This window comes from Lagopus muta, chromosome 3 (genome assembly GCF_023343835.1).
Source record: "Lagopus muta isolate bLagMut1 chromosome 3, bLagMut1 primary, whole genome shotgun sequence".
NCBI classification, from domain to species: Eukaryota; Metazoa; Chordata; class Aves; order Galliformes; family Phasianidae; genus Lagopus; species Lagopus muta.
Window position 1 is genome coordinate 56,055,403 of NC_064435.1, and position 16,943 is coordinate 56,072,345.

Genomic DNA, 16,943 nt, shown 5'->3' on the forward strand with positions numbered 1-16,943 from the left:
TTTCTACGTTGTGCAATAGCTCTGAGCAAGCTATCTTGAGTATTATTTAATTGAAACTTAAGAATTTATCCTTTGAGTCTATTTCAGGATAGGGTTTTCAATCCAGAACTCTGTAATCTTAGATGAATGCCTTATCCTACTTACTATTTACAGGCTTCCCCTCTCCCATTCCTGTCATAACATTTTTTAGAGGTCTTGCCATCTCTTGAGGGCAAATGAGAAAATTCTGAAATCTGAATAATGGTTAGATGTGAAAAATATTTTCCGCTGAACTCATTACACATTTCACACCTACTCTTAATGTTCTCAAGATAGCTCATTGCATCATGCTCTGCACATCAATTCTTTAAGCATAGATCATTTAGAATTTCCTATTGCTCCTTACTGAAAAATAGAGTTTTCTTTTCCTCACAAGAGAAAGAAAAAAGAAATTCTTCAGATGTTCCTCAAATCATCCTGGAAACAGAGGAACTTGTCTCTCAGCAATCCCAGGGAAAAGTCCAGCCATACTGATAGATGGGTTTACTTGTTTTATTAAAATTATAAAATTCAGATGACTTTAGAAGTGTATATTGAAGTGTTTAAAAATTACTTTTTTCGTTTCCCACAAAAAAAAAGACAATTTATTAAAATGCGTCTATTAGGAGCTTGAAAATGAATTAAATGCCTTTAATTCTGAATTTTCTTTCTCAGCCAGCTTCAGACAGCTCTGCTCCAAATAAATGTAATCTTTTCTGAGAGTTAATATTAGACACATGTCAATATGAGTCTATTAGAGACTGGCAGCTCAGAAGCTTGTGTTCAGAGCTCCATTCAGCAGTTATATACTGTAGGCACCACTCCATTCAGCACAGTTACACACTGTAGGCACCACAAACACCTGTTTTGTTCAGGGGTAGAAAACCATTGGAAAGCTTAACCAGTGGGGGTTAGTGATTACAGACAGTTTAAGATAGCATAGAGGGGCTGAAATTCACAGATGAGTGCTCATTATTAAGAAGGCAATCCCAATGATTTCTTTTTTTTATATATCAGTGTGGAAGCAGGGAGAAATCCAGCAAGGCTATAATCTATTTACACCTCTAAGTCCTCCGAAGTGGAAACTATTTCTTTGCATGCATTGCACTTATTGTATTTCTGTTCCCTTTCTCAGTGTTCTTTTGCATTATCACAATAAACACAGCCATTAATACCAAATACCTGCAGTGCCCCCTCCCTATTACAGAATTGCTCATGCTGGGATGATCGTATTCAAGGATTCTGTCTGCAAATAAGGACTTGACTGCTCTTACTCTATAAATCTGTGCAGTGCTCTTCCAAAGATGACTCTAGATTTCTACATAAATATAGGTTTTGTTAATAAAGTTTTAGTCATATTTTGTACTTTAAGAAAGTTACACGTGACAGAGCCTTTAAAATAGTCTTAAAGCTCAAAGCAGCAAAAAAATAAGAGAAATGATATTTTTTCTGATGTGAGGTTTCTGAAGCAGAGTTGTGGATGTAGAGACAAGCAATGCTACCAAACGCCTGTCAGAGGTGAGAGAATAAACAATTTGTTCTGCATATAAAAGGATTTTCTTTTATCCCTTATGCCCTGGTTTTACAGATCTGCTTTTAGGTTAAAGTGTAGGTGTGTCTGCTCTCTTTTGCTCTCTCAAAGAGCATCTCTTTGAAGAAGCTGTAGGTGTAGCATGTCTGTCATTAATCTACATCACAGTAATGGAAAATGAAATGAACAGCTAGTGGGTGAAAAAAACAAAAATTCATTTTTCTAGTCTTCTTACCAGATGAACATATAGAATCGTAGAATCATTAAGATTGGAAAACGTCACTAAGATTATCTAGCCCAAATGTCAGCCCACCATCCCCTATGTCCACTAAACCATGTCACTCAATGCCACCATATACCAAAGGCCATAAATCTTTTGATGATGCTACAAGTTTTTGTTCCTCCCCCCTCCCCTCCCCCGCCTCCTTTTTCTGCCTCTTAACTTAGTTTGATATTTGAAATATATTTTAGGCCTTTTAAAAAAAAACAAAAAACATGATGCAAATGTATGTGCTAATAGGGCATATAAAAGATTGAAAAGGTAAGGACTTAAACAGATAAAATCCAATGATATTTGGAATAGCTGATAATACTGATCATAAACTGTTAGATCATCACTCTACAATATTAGCTATATTTTTCATTAAATGTTACATAGAACTCTACTAAAATTTTGATGATATGAGAATCACTACCGATTTTCTGGAGTAGTAAACTTTACAAATTATTGCATCTCATGACTGTTCTTCCTTGAAACATATTAATAGCACTGCTGTTCTGCAGAGCGTCACCATTAAGGCTTTGGAAACTTGTAAGACCAGTTTTCAGAAGCCAAAAAAAGAGGACTAGTATATATTTACAATTGGAGCAGACTGAAGAAATAGTATGAAAATAATCATTTAAGAAATCTCTAAGATTTCCTCTTTTTGCACAAATGTAAATTCCCCCAAAACAGCATTGTAACAAGAATTAACAATGAACAGACTCAGAAAGAAAACATTCATGGAGCCTTGCCTAACAGAGAGTTCACAGTCTCAACAACTTAAGTCTACAGTCAGCAACCCCACACACTGGAGAACTCAAGGAGCACCATATAACTATACATAGCGTCACCTGGTCATTCCCACAGGAACAGTCACTTTGTCACTCTTTTACAAGCAAGTTAACCACAACAAAAAAGTCATCCTCTATTTTTTATTTTTTTCCCCAGCTCTAAGTGAACAAAAAGCTTTTTTTTCTTCCTTTCTGTGCATAGAGACACAGGTGTCTGTCTCCTTATACTTATCTCCCTGAATGAAATCTGACATTCCTCCTCTTCCATGCAGATGATCTAATTATTCCCACACACTATGGAAGACTTAGACTATGTGTTGCATCACACCACGCAGACTGGGCGTTTGCTCAATCTGACTTTGTACAGCCAGTACAAATCTGCAGTATGGGGCAGCACTACGCACAAATAACATGGCACAAAGAGTACAGTCAGTGTCACCTTTATATCTTTTAAGTCAGCTTCCAGCATTAAAACACAGATGCATTTTCTTCTACTATTTATGATCAGGCTGTGTACACATACCTCAAAGCACAATTTATCCCTTTATAAATTTTCAGCTTTGTGTCTGCAACACCTGTTCAGAATAAATTTACGGAAGGCACATCATGTTATTATTTTCAACCTCCCAGTCAGAATATCATCCATTATAAAACATTAGCTGTTTACAAGAACAGAGGAGTTCATAATATGTAGTATTAGAATGTTATTGGAGGAAAAATAAAAACAAAAATAAAAACTAACAAAATCTTTCCTTATTCTCCTTTAAAATGAAGAAATCTTGCAAACCCACACTTATTCAAACCCTCATCTCAAGTTAGTCATCACAGTGCTTCACTCTTTACTTCTCTTTATGCTCTGAACCTCCAGTGTCTATGCAGTTGTTTCTAAGGTAACAGATCAGGATGTCTTGTGGAGAAATAAAAAAAAAAAAAAAAGAATCAGATCTTGAATATTCAAGACATTTCCAGTTGCTGAAATGAGAAAAGGGCAGTGTCATCTCAACTGAGGCCTCTTTTAGACTATGGTCTGACTTAGATACAAATAAAATATAATCTACCCTAATGCTGCAGTGTGCAAGTACAATGGCATATGCAGTTTCAAGCACGTAAACTGCCAGAAATTTTTAATCAGTGCCATAATTAAAGAATTACGGAGGCCGCTCTCAACAGTCTCATTGTGGGGTAAACACACACAGAATACAGATGAAGGATATGCTTGGTAGGATTGCACCTTCATTTCAATCACTGACAGTCACATAGAAATCTTTCTGTGAAAAATGTGAAACACGAGCCAAAAAATAAGTTAAAAATGAACATAAATCAGAACAAGAAAACAAATATATACACTCCTCCTTGAGGGACCATATGTGCATTTTTACATTAAAGAAAACAAAGCAAAATCTTTCACAGGTGATTAACTGAATTAATAATTTTCAGTGAATGAGATAATTGGGTTTCGTGTTTTTCAGACTGGCAAGAAGTACCTTTTGTTTCTTTCACAGGCTGTCTTTCCTACTACATGAGCTCAGAAATCATATAGATGTATGAATGAAAGCTGCATAGAGAGAATATTAAAACCACCAAATCCGTCATTATTTGCCTAACACTGTCTGATACATGTTTGTTGAAATTCTGGTATATGAACAAACGTACCCATCATCTACTATAAAATAATCATACGGTGTTTTTAAAGTACCATCATTGTAAGATCTAAAAAATCACATTCATAAAAAACATGAGACTTGATAAAAACATTCAGTCGTACTGTTTTCTAGTCATGTAAGAGAAAACTGACAGAGTAGCCCAGTAGATTGGGAGTCAGGAAAAAATTATATTTATAGTGACAAGCTGTACTTGCCTTCCTGCCTGTGAATCCTGTGCTCTACCTATTGTGTTACAAATCATTGTGCAGTATTAAAAATTCATAGAATTAAATCTGTTCTGTTGGTTCACAGAGCTTGTTCAGGAGAATCCTTTGGTGTATACTCTGCACGAAGAAAACATTAGCAGTTTGTGGGACTGGTATTGTTTAACAAACTGAAAGGCAGACACATTGATTAAGATCTTACGTTCTTGGAAAGATGTGAAGAGCATCTGGAATCGGCTGCTTCGACTGCCTTCATCTGCCCACAAACGGATTACTCCAAGACCTGTCCGCAGCATTACATCATTTGCAACAGTGCTGCAAAACTTTGCTTTTAAATCCTCCACAGAGCTGCTTCCATCATAGACAGCTACAAAATTTCTTTTGCATTCATTGGAATTCTGCATCTCATAGTCCAAGAATCGCAAATATATCTGTGAAACAAACAAGAAAGAAAAGGCAACATGTAGAAACATTTTAGAATGACTGACAATGCATTAAGCAACAGTGCTCTATCTTGTGGGAGAAAGGCTACACAACAGCATCAAAATAATTTTTCTGGAGCTAGTGATTCACATACAACTTCCCTGAGTGGGCATTAATACAGAAAGTGCAAACTATTTATAATTCCTTGTATTTTGTCTTGCTCCAAAACAGAACTCCAAAATAGAAGATCGAGATTTTTATACTATGCAGCATGGTCCTAATTTCCAAACATATGCCCCTTCAGTAGAAGTATGTACAACAGTCCTTGAAGCTGAAGGACAGAGACAAGCTGGAAATTCCTTCTTTTAACTGGCACAGTATTGCTCTATTATTGCCTGACATGGAAAGTAACAAGGCAAATAATTGCTACTCTCTCCCCACAGCCAATGTGTCATCTTTGTGATATGTCTCAGCTACACAGATCAGGAAGTGAGAATCTAGGAGACAGGCAGAACTCAATCATTAATCTTTTCATGTTTCCTCAAGCAATTTGGCCACCATCTCAGCTTTTCTAAACAAAGCTCTTACAGTACTTGTCTTCATAATTTAGCAGGGATGAAATCAAGATTATTCCGTGGAAACTGACAGAAACCTTGAAATTTTCCTTCGAAAATATCACTCGCATTCAAGTTAAGTTCTCTTACAAATATAATATATGTCTTACCCTTTACAAAGATGTCTATAAACCTACCCAACAGAAGAAGTGAGGAGAAAATGCTATTTTCTGATACTCAACTTTATACTGTCTTGAACAGGGAAACAATCTCATTTTAAAGGCAACTGCTAAAACAAGCAACATCAAATATTCCAGCAACAGAAACTAAGTAAAATTTCCATTAGATGGATGATATATAATCAAACATCTAAGGGTACCTGGGAGACTTCAAGAGAATGATACAGAAAGGTGGAGTAGGGCAGAAACTGCATAAAAAGTCAGAGAACATCTGGCTGTGTGCATCTTGAAAGAACAATCCCCCCAAAAACTCCACTGTATTATACATCAGATTAACTTTACAAATAGTCTTATTAACATCAGATAGCTATTTACATACACAGGACAGTTCACAAAAAGGCTTCTATGGATTGGCACAAAGTACACAAACATTATATTCTAGAAGCATACAGCACTCAACACATCTCCTCACCGACATATCAGAACTCATAAGGTTTCAGAAGTTTTACTAAGAAGTCTGACACTGCTTAATTATAGCTCAGATTTTTATTTATTCAATTTTTTTTTAAGGTATCGTATTATAGCACACTTCCTTTCCTTGCTATTCTTTGTAACTGGTCTCTTTGAAGCAAATATTTGCTAGACATTTTTTTACTTGCACATGAAATTCAGTATATGAATTTCATTTCATTTTTTCCACTATGTCATTTCTTAGAGCATACCCTAATTCTGTTCCAACATAGCCATCCTCCAGAAGAACTGTGAGGAACATATTTCAATTAAATTACAGATAAATCTTTCTTTCAGCATCTTTTTACATTATTATTTTTGAATACTACAAATTGAAGCAGCTGTACTGATCTCCACAAAATTGAACATTTAGCAGCAAAAAGTAATAATTTTCAGATGGCAAATATGCAAAGAAATTGTTTTTGTAGTGTTGGTCTTCTTGATAATTTTGTTTTTAATTTCATTTGCCCTTGTTCCACTCCTGTAGAGAAATGAAAAATTACTTGAGTTCAGTCATCCACCAATTTTATTAATATATTGTCTGGAATTGTCCTGTAATTTCCTCTTGTATTAGGAGCATAGACATTCCATTTCGGTTAAAAAGGGTCACCAACTTCCTTGGCAAAGTCATATTTAAAGGCTTGTTTTGAACTCTTAAATCTCTTGAGTACAGGAAATGTATTTCTGAAGTTTCTCTGCACTGGCTGTATCACTTTGCAAGTCTCTTTCATTCTCCCCAGTCTTTCTCCCTTCACCATGTGCCAAGGCATCTGACCCTTTTCCTCTTCCCTCCAAACCTTGCTCTTGCCATTCTCCATTCATTTAGAGCATTTAAGTCTTGCTGATGCCAGGCAACTTTAACTCTTCAGGGGAATCCCAGTTTTCAGTTTCCTGCCCTTTTCAGCCTCTTCCATGGCCACTAAGCAGATGAAGGTTCAGACTGGGTTCAGAACATCTCATAAAGAGCAGGTGCAGGCTGCCCAGTGAGGTGGTCACCATCCCTGGAGGTGTTCAAGAAATGTGCGGATGGTGTGGATGTGGCACTGAGGGACATGGTCAGTGGGCATGGTGGGGATGAGTTCGTGGTTGGACTAGACAATCTTAGTGGTCTTTTCCAAACCTAATGATTCTACAATTCCATGGCTGGAATTCACTTTAATCTACTTCCTAGAAGCTGTTACACCTCTAAAAGGAAAGGTGTGAAAACATGCAGAAGTCAACTGGAAAACAAACTTGAATGAGCAACAAAAGTCTAGTAAGAGAGGTTTAGGCACAAGTTTTGGACCAGCAAAAAATTCAAATGAAGCCATGCAGAAATCAGATGGGTGAGATGGGCTCCTCACTCCAGTGGTTGACAAGGCCCTCCTATACTAGCAGCTCCTAGGGTCACCACTGTACTGCCAGAACAAGATTTGGAGGATGAAGGGAAGTATGGCAGGAATGAGAACTAGAACTCCCACATCTGAAAATAGCCATAACTGGGACAGGTCTGAAGAGCAGTTTCCTGTGGCCTAGAGACCAGTCAATGTTCAAACACAAGCCTAACAGGCACCGTGAAACCCTGGCACTCAGCCTCCCTGCGAAGCTGCTGAAATAGTCCATGTCTGCATAATATTTCATTTATCACTATACATACGTATATAAAATAGATCATATTTAGACATAGTAAGACCATATAGATATAATGCAAAATGCACAGATTATATTTTTTGTCTTATTGCTGTCTTCAGGAAAACTCTTACCTACTCCAGAAGAAAAATATCTTAGTCTGACTGCTATAACATCAATAAAACTATATGTAATTTAATGGGGCAAGGATCACTCACATTTGTTTTCTTGTCTTCTCCTCCTACCCTGATATCTTATACATATATATATCTTATATATATATATACTTACATATATATATATATATATATATATGTATGTATATATATATATTTATATTTATATATATCTGTTCACATATATTTTTAAGCACATACATATGTCTGTACAGGATACACTATTTCAAAACCGAAATGAAATTCAAGAGTTTTCATTCTTACAATAAATTCTCACTATTTAAAAAAATATCTCTCACAGCAATTTCCAGCATTCATCCATTATTCTTGATCTGTTCAAAGAGACTACTCATAAACTGTGTGGCCAAAGTCTTTTTTCTATAAGCTTATCATTTGACATTCTCTAGTTTCTAATATCATGCTAGCCTTCTAAAATGGTAAATATATCTCAGAGTAAACAGTTATAAATGCTGAGAAGGGAACAGGAGAAAAACAGTTTAGCATTCTGCTTTGATTCTTTCAGTGAGGAAGACACTACAAACTTTTTTCCAAGATTGAATTCTGCTTTTGGTCACTTCTGTTGATTCCTGTATGTGATAAATTCAGCTAAAATATATATATACACACACATATATGACAGAGATTTGGTGCTGGCACCACTGGAAATAAATATTTGGCTTAAAAAAATCTATGCCCATCCTTCAGAAGAAAGATGGCACCTTCTACAGTGGCATGAAGTTTCATAAATTAGAAAAAATAAATTTACTATAGTCTGAGGTGAGCTGGAATTTAGTTCTTATATTCTTTTTTGGAGACAACTATGTCTAGAACTTTATATAAAGCAATGAGGACTTGATCCAAAGCTATCTGAAATCAATTTAGTTAAGTTTATTTGGATCATACCTATGGATTAAGACTGGAGCAAATTTTTTAATATTGGAAACTGTGCGTACAAACTGACAATCTAATATTCAATCAGATTTTATTTTAAAGAGATGAAAGTAATTTAATTGCATATGCATATTTTTGCCAATTTTTATAGTCTTATTCAATATAGTTGCCATTGCTGCTGTCATTGGGGGTGAGGTCCACACTGGCAGAAAAAAAAAAAGACTAATAAATTGAGATCCCCAAGGAAAGAATAAATCTGATTATACAACAAATCATTATTTAATGCAAAACATTTCAGATACATTGCTTTCCGAAATTATTGGCAAGATTACTTTCACTGTTATGTAGATCTCACTATGATAAATTAAGCAGAAGGAGAGAAAAATTATAAATATTTCTGGTTATTTCATTTGCTGTGATCTCAGTCATTACTTCCACCAACAGTAGATAAGAAATTGTCCCTTCAGAAGCAAACAAATGAAGAAAAACTGAAATACTATCTTCTGTCTTCATTAAGCCTTCTTCCATTGATACCAATGGAGGCTTTTTGAATGTTACCATTTCTGTAGGTAGTGACATATTATCTTAGCATAATGAGGCCTTTCCTGTTGAAGAGAACATTGTATCCAAAAGAAGCATAACTGCTGTATTTCATCCTTTTGTATTTTTCTTGTAAAATTTTTATAAGACATTTTCCTCACATAATCAGATCCATAGTATTTAGAAAAACAGGTTGCTAGCACTCAAGTATTAGCTTTTATTGAGCTTTGAGATGTCACTACAAATACTAATGTCATTAGAAACAAAACTGATAAACCTTCACTGTACTGTGGTATATATAATTAATGCTCAGTCACATTACAGTTTAAATAATTGTCTTGTCACTTTTAAGGTTTCCATTGTCATCATAATAATGAAAAAGGAAATGTTGGACAAGTTTTACTATTTTTTGTTTAAATTTGAAAACAAGAGAAATCTTTTACTGCATATATTAAAAAAAAAAAAAGAATGATTGTTAACTATTAATAATATATCACTTCAGTAAAATAGTCAGATTATAATCTCTTCATAGTGAATCACTTTTGATGAGTTCTGCTTTTTAATCAATCACTGAAGGTTAGTGCTGACAACATGATTGATCAGACCAGTCATGAAAACCTTCTAACCATATCCTAGCATATCAGACTTAATATATGTGCACAGACATTCAGTCCCTTATAATGCATCAAAAAACAAAAAAATACCAAACGATAGAAAAGAAGAAAAAGCCATCATTCAACTGCCAACAATGCTTTAGAAGTGAGAGAAAAACCTCCTCTTCATCATGTCCTAAGTTTCAAATTTTACATATTCAGTTTCTAGGTTCAGTCAATTCTCTTGCAAGCACAGGGCTAGGGTAAAGAGTCCTATGTCTTTCCCTACTGCTTACTGATCATTTACGTTTGCTTTATTCTGCATCTTGTTCAGCTCTATGCAATTAGCAATGGAGTTTAACAATACCTCAATTATTTTGGCATAGCAAGTTCAGCTTTTTTTAAAGCAGATTTTTGCAACGTTAATTATTCTCCTTCAAGGCAAAAAGATGACAAACATAACAGCCAAAACAGAGTCATATTACTAAAACACTGATTTTTTTTTTCTTCTAAAAGTCTTCCATCTTGTTGCTTGGATTCTAAACATTTCTCTCAATAATCATAAACCCAAAAGCATCAATGGTGGTTCCTGTCTGTGATACCATGGAAAGACAGAACTCCATATCTCAGGTTTTCCTCTTGCCTGGCACTTGAGAAATACTGGCTGTTGTTTTCCCTAAGGAGTGAAGCTCTTTAGAATCCTCTATTTTGTTCTGTTTTTTTTTTTTTTTTTTGTTTTGTTTTTTTCTTCAGACTTCCACAAGTTCTCAGTAACTGACATTTATTCTAGCCATTATCATTTGCATTTTCTCTCTTGCTCAATGGAAAAATAGCGGGAAGTGGGAGCTAACGTCCCTTGATACTGTTCTGCTTTTTAACAGTGAAAGCCATAGATAGATTCTGATTCTGCTGTTCTCTTTGGTAGATTTTTTATTACCTTCTTGAGTACCTTTTTAAATTGTATTTCCTAACAATTATTTGGACTGAGGATGCTAAGGATAATTCTATTTCTATACCTGAACAGAATATATTAATGCTAACTTAACAGCATTTTTCTGCAAGTGCTAGTCTGCCATGTGTATTATCACATCGGCTAGAAAATATTATACACGCATACTGTCGTCTTGCAATGTCATCTGAAAGAACTGTTTCAGAAAAGTGATTTTAATATTTTAACATAGGCAAACAACATTTTCTACTTGTTCAAACAGAATTTGCCCCTCTTGTTCCAGGGAAAATCTTTTCATATGCCAGAAAAATGCACAGGATTTTTCATTCATAATATTATTTGCATACTATCAGGCTTCAGAGTTTTCCAGACATGGAACCTACCTAAAGCCATTAATGATGCATCTGTTCCTTAGGTTTTTCAAACTCTAAATTCTTTTTCTCTTTAATTTTTCAAGAATCACTATTAAAATGCCCGTTAATTGTATTAGGAAATGTTTCTTCTCCAAAAGAGTGTTGAGGCACTGGAACGGGCTGCCCAGGGAGGTGGTGAGGTCAGCGACACTGGAGGTGTTCAAGAAACATTAGATGTTGTACTAAGGGACATGGTTTAGTGGGGGAAACATTGGTGGTAGGTGGATGGTTGATCTAGATGATCTTAGAGGTCTTTTCCAACCTTGATTATTCTATGATTCTATAATTTTAGTGTGCTGGTAAAAAATCCTTCAAAAAAATCAGGATTACGCTGGTATATTAGAGCTGACAGTTTAAACTGTCACTCTTGTAGGTCTCATCTCAGAGCATAAATTGCCATTTGTGAACAAGAACAGAAAATGTTTTCAGTCAGATTGTAGTTCCAGAATTTGTTTCACTGCCTACTTCTTCTTATGGGTACAAGAAACACATGAGCAACAACCAAATTTCCTTCAAGACCGCAATCAATCTGGAGTCAAGCTCTGGAACTGAAAGCTGTTTTTGATTAGGTAAGTAAATTCAAGGTTCATTGTGAAAACAGTGAGAAATTATTTAAATCCTTCTTTCTAAATGTGCCAGTGTCTTGAAGATACCTTTTTTCCACAGCAATATTTTGATGGCATGCCTGAATGATCAAGCTCTAGTGTCCTGTTCTGATTACTCCCACCATGACCCTGGGCGTAAGGGCAGGCTTGGCTTGGATTTGTTTTTTCCATGCTGACTCGGATGAACACAGCAGAGCAGTGTGTCATGCTTCTGGGCAGGTGGCTCTGACTGAACACGGACCCTCTGAAGTCTGCACAGGATATTTTATAGCCCATGACCAACCACACTGCCCTGGTCTAATCGTATCAAGAAGCCACCCTGGATCAAGGTGAATCAGATTCTGTCACCATCACCAACTGAATCACAACAGAAGAGTTAATGTTAAAAGGGATCTTAAAAGACCACATCATTACACAACCACTCCGCCAAAGGCATGGACACCTTCCACCAGACCAGGTTGCTCCAATCCAACCTTAGGTTGGATTGCCCATTCAACCTTACCTTGAACTACTTGGAAAAACCTGTTGTTCCAGTGCCTCCCCACACTTTGAGTAGTTTCTTCCTAATGTCTAATCCAAATAACCCCTCTTTTAGTTTAAAGCTATTACCTCTTGTCCTGTTGCAACACTCCTTGATAAACCATCTCTCTCCATCTTCTCTGTAGGCCTTCTTTAGGTAATGGAAAGCTGCAATAAGATCTTCCTGGATCCTTCTCCAAGCTCAAAAACTCTGACTCTGTCAGCTTTTCTCCACAGGAGAGGTGTTCCAGACCTCTGAATATCCATGTGGCCCCCATGTGGACTCACTCCAATATATCTTTATGTTCAGGGCCCCAGAGCTGGACACAGTACTCTAGGTGTGGTCTCATGAGAGCACTGGGGAAGACTCACCTCCTTCAGTCTGCTACCTATGTTTGCCCTGGCTTTCTGGGCTGCAAGTACACAATTAGCTCACGTTGAATTCCTCATCTACTTGTACTCGTACACATAGCTGACAACCCTCAGTATTTCTGAATTTCAGATTCACAGCTATCTTACTCAACAGGAATAGTCTCCAAATGATTACACAAATGACATACTTTGCAACAAGTAAAAAAGACTTCAGTTGTATTTCTCCTGTCTTCTGGACTTCCAGAAAGCTCCAGTTCTGCATTCATTTTTAGCATTCTACTCTTCATACTACAAGGTAATCAGTGATGACTCAGTACTTTAAGCCTGTGAAAGAAATTGAGTGCTCTCTGTCATTCTAGCTTGGTGAGGAGAGCAGCAGCATTACATCCAAACTGTTAGGTTGAAGCTCAGACTTAGAGCTCTCAAGTTCATACACCCCAATTGATCTCATTGCATATATGTTGAGCTCAGACTTGGCTTGAATCTGGAATTGCAAACTGTGGCAGAGACTTGCATCTTGCTAGATTGGATGAGCTTAAGCCAAATGAAATTGCCCACAAACTGGCAAAGATTAAGAAACTAAAGATGTAAAGATCCAACTCAAAATCATCTGAGAAACTCTGGCCTTTTAGGCATAGTTCCCAGTAACAAACTGTGCAGCCCAGAACACATGAGCATATAGATTTAAAGACAGCTGTTGAGTTCTTTCTGTTCCTAGCTGGATAGCCTGTTTTCATAGGTGCAACCTGCCATAAATTAGAATGATGTCACCGACACTGTACTGAATATGTCATTAATTCAAGGTTAGATAAGCACAAAGGAAGCTGACTGTAAAATACAGACAACAGAATCTTGATCCAAAAACAGTATTACCATAGATCTTACTTCATATAATACCTTTTTAAAGTTTATCCACCAATTTCTTCTTCAATATTTGAAAATTTTCCCAGTTTGAAAAGTTTCCCAGTACAGCGATACCATGACTACAGACGCATGAATATAAATGCATATGCACACATGCACATTTATACATGTGTGTATGTAACAAGAAAGCCAGAATAAAACCCTTTAGGCTTGATTTTTTTTTTTCCTAGCTTGCTGAAAAATCTTTCACCTTAAGAAACACTGATTTAAATTCTTTTATACTGTCCTTTCTCTCCAGCCAGATAATTCTATAAGATGGGAGCAATGTGATTCATCAAGAGACAAGGTAGTCCACTTCTCTGACAAAACATAAGATTAGGGATGTTTCTCACATTTTCCATGGTTTTTTTTTTTGTTTGTTTGTTTGGTTGTTTTGCCTTACTTGCACTTTAATGTTGCTAACAACATCAGCTGAACAAATTTCCTTCAGCCAATAATTCATGTCCTACTGTTTGAATTTTTCTTCCCTTATATCTAACCTAAATCTTTTGTTTGCCCATGCAATACTGTGACTTATCCTAAAGACACAGAATCATAGAATCACCAAGATAGGAAAATATCAGCAAGATCATCCAGTCCAACCATTCCCCTATTGCAACTATTTCCCACTAAACCATGTCCCTCACTACAACATCTAAATGTTTCTTGAACACTTCCTTGGACAATGACTCCACTACCTCCCTGGGCAGCCCACTCCACTGCCTGATCACTCTCTCAGAGAAGTAATATTTCCTAACATCCAACCTGAATCTCTCCCTGAAGCAACTTGAAGCCATTCCCTCTAGTCCTATCACTGGTTGCATGGAAGAAGAGGCCTACCCCCACTTCACCACAGCTTCCTTGCAGGTAGTTGCAGAGAGCAATGAGGTCGCCCCTGAGTATCCTCTTCTCTGAACAATCCCAGCTGCCTCCACAGCTCCCCATAAGACTTGTGCTCCAGACCCCTCAGCAGCTTTGTTGCCCTTTTCTGAACATGCTGCAGGGCTTCAATATCTTTCTTGTAGTGAGGAGCCCAAAACTGAACACAGTACTTGAGGTGCAGTCTCACCAGGACTGAGTACAGAGGGATGATCACTTCCCTGCATCTGCTGGCTGCACAGTTTCTGATACAAGCCAAGATGCCATTGGCCTTTTTGGCCACCTTGGCACACTGCTGGCTCATGTTCAGCCGAGCATCAATCAATACCCCCAGGTACATTTCCTCTACACAGTCTTCCAGCCTCTCTGCCCCAAGCCTGTAGTGTTGCCTGGTACTGTTGCGGCCAAAGTGGCAGGACCAGCACTCGGTCTTGCTGAACATCATCCCATTGGCCTCAGCCCAGCTCCAGCCTCCCCAGATCTCTCTGTGAGGCCTTCCTATCCCCAGGCAGACTGACATTTCCTGCCAACTTGGCGTCTTCTGCAAATGAATTGACATCTGAGCAGTCTCTCCTCCTCACTAGATACTTAGGGATACTGTCTCGTAACACCCTCCTTCACAAAAAACCTCTATGTAACATTATATAACTTCCAATCTTTTCTCACATTTTATAAAATGTTCTCATTGCTCTTTATTTCAGACACTCTTCAGCTGGTCTACACTTCATGAAATGAAGCAAAGCTAAATCCAGGTATAAAAATTCACAAATAACTAACAATTTTTTATTCTCTTAACAACATTGTTTGGCATATTTGTGTTATACACTGCTATTACAGTTATGTGGCTGCAAAATTAGTATTTTTAAATCAGGACTGAATTCTGGATAAATTCTACAGATAACTAAATATGGGATTTCCAGGAGCACTTTGAATTGTGGCACTTTAGATAAGAATGTCATGATGATATTATCTGACAAACTAAACAGATATACAAATGTAGGGCAACTTTTATCTTATTTAACCAGGCTAAGTCTTTAATTGTGTTTACCTGTTCTCTTACCTACTAAGTATATAATGTGCAATAACTAATTAGTCTAGTAATTTCACATCGATAGCTACTTACTCTTGTGAAGTGGAAATTCCATCTACTTAATTGGAAACTTCCATGAATATTGAATTTTGCAAATGTAAAAAAATATGAAATTGAAGTATATTCTAGAAATAATTTATCTGTAGTCTTATGTGCCAACTATTTAACTCCTGAACTTTCAAAATAAGAAAGATCTTGATACTAAGTAAGTTTTCTCTATTGGAAAACCTGCCTGCTGCTTATTCAGTATTGGGTGCTGGAACAATCAGATGTATGCAGTATAGTCTGCTCTGAGCTTACAAAAAAAGAAAAAAAAGCCTTCCAAAAACAAACCTGCTAATAAAAATATGCGTAGAATTTGTCTTTAGCAGAGGGAATGAAAGTAGGTTGGAGGTATGGAGATGCTTGAGCTCAGAGAAAAGAAACAGTAGGGTAACTAGCAAAAATTAATTTGAATAATAACAAATAAGCCATGGATAAGAGAGAATCAGAATCTAAGAAAAGAATCATTAATTAACTGCATCCCCCTCCTGTTCGTTGCAAAGACATGGTTTGCTGTGTATGGTGGGAGAGAGAAAGGAGAATACTATCTCTTTTTGTCAATCGCTCTACAATAATAGAAAAAGGCTTCATACACAAGAATGTTAATTCACCTTGGCTCCATGTTCACTGTTCCCAGATGAGAAACAATAATGATCATACGGACCCAGCAGTGTTCCCTTAATAGTCCCTACGTTAGATAAGATTGCTTCCCACTTAACTAAACAAACTGATGCCTTAAAAGTATGACCAAAATTAAAGATGAATTTAAGAAAATTACTTATGGCACAAAAAGCACATTAATGCTGCCCACATCATTATGTATAGAGAAAGAAGGTTATTTTGATTGAGGTGATAAATTACCTTTCTACAGCAGAAGAAAAAAAAACAGTTTACAGGTTCAAGCTGTAAAGTTATTAAACAAGGTCTGTCTGTACTAAGCAATGCACAGCATATTAGAAAAGTCAATTTCTTAAATTAAGTGGCAAATTAGCAAGTGGATGAAGGACTGACCTTGGATCGGGGTGGTGCTCGGATGTACCATTTACAGTCTACTGCTTCAGTTTCAGAAGCTTTTCCTTCCTTGACAATTTGTACAGATTCCACAATTCCTTCAGGTCCTCCCATTTCAAACTCACAAACTAAATAACAAAATATCAGAAAAATGAATCCTGAACAGCAAACAAAAATATTTTCTACAGTACAGCACAAAGGCCTCCAAAACTTAGGA

The 16,943-nt window shown here is 36.6% G+C and overlaps 1 protein-coding gene across 5 annotated transcripts in view; it reads right to left on the minus strand.

Moving 5' to 3' along the window:
- Window positions 1-16,943, minus strand: part of NETO1 (neuropilin and tolloid like 1) — a 67,738-nt gene that overhangs the window by 15,417 nt on the left and 35,378 nt on the right. For 4 of the 5 annotated variants that reach the window (XR_007375838.1, XM_048939727.1, XM_048939725.1 and 1 more), the window contains 2 exons: window positions 16,727-16,884; window positions 4,672-4,900 (listed from right to left, as the gene is read on the minus strand). Coding sequence is in view for 4 of the 5 variants with exons in the window: in XM_048939727.1 (XP_048795684.1) it covers window positions 4,672-4,900; window positions 16,727-16,884 (387 nt within the window). In the remaining variant the exon portion in view is untranslated. The remainder of the gene's footprint in view (window positions 1-4,671; window positions 4,901-16,726; window positions 16,885-16,943) is intronic. The other variant, XM_048939726.1, reaches the window with a different exon arrangement.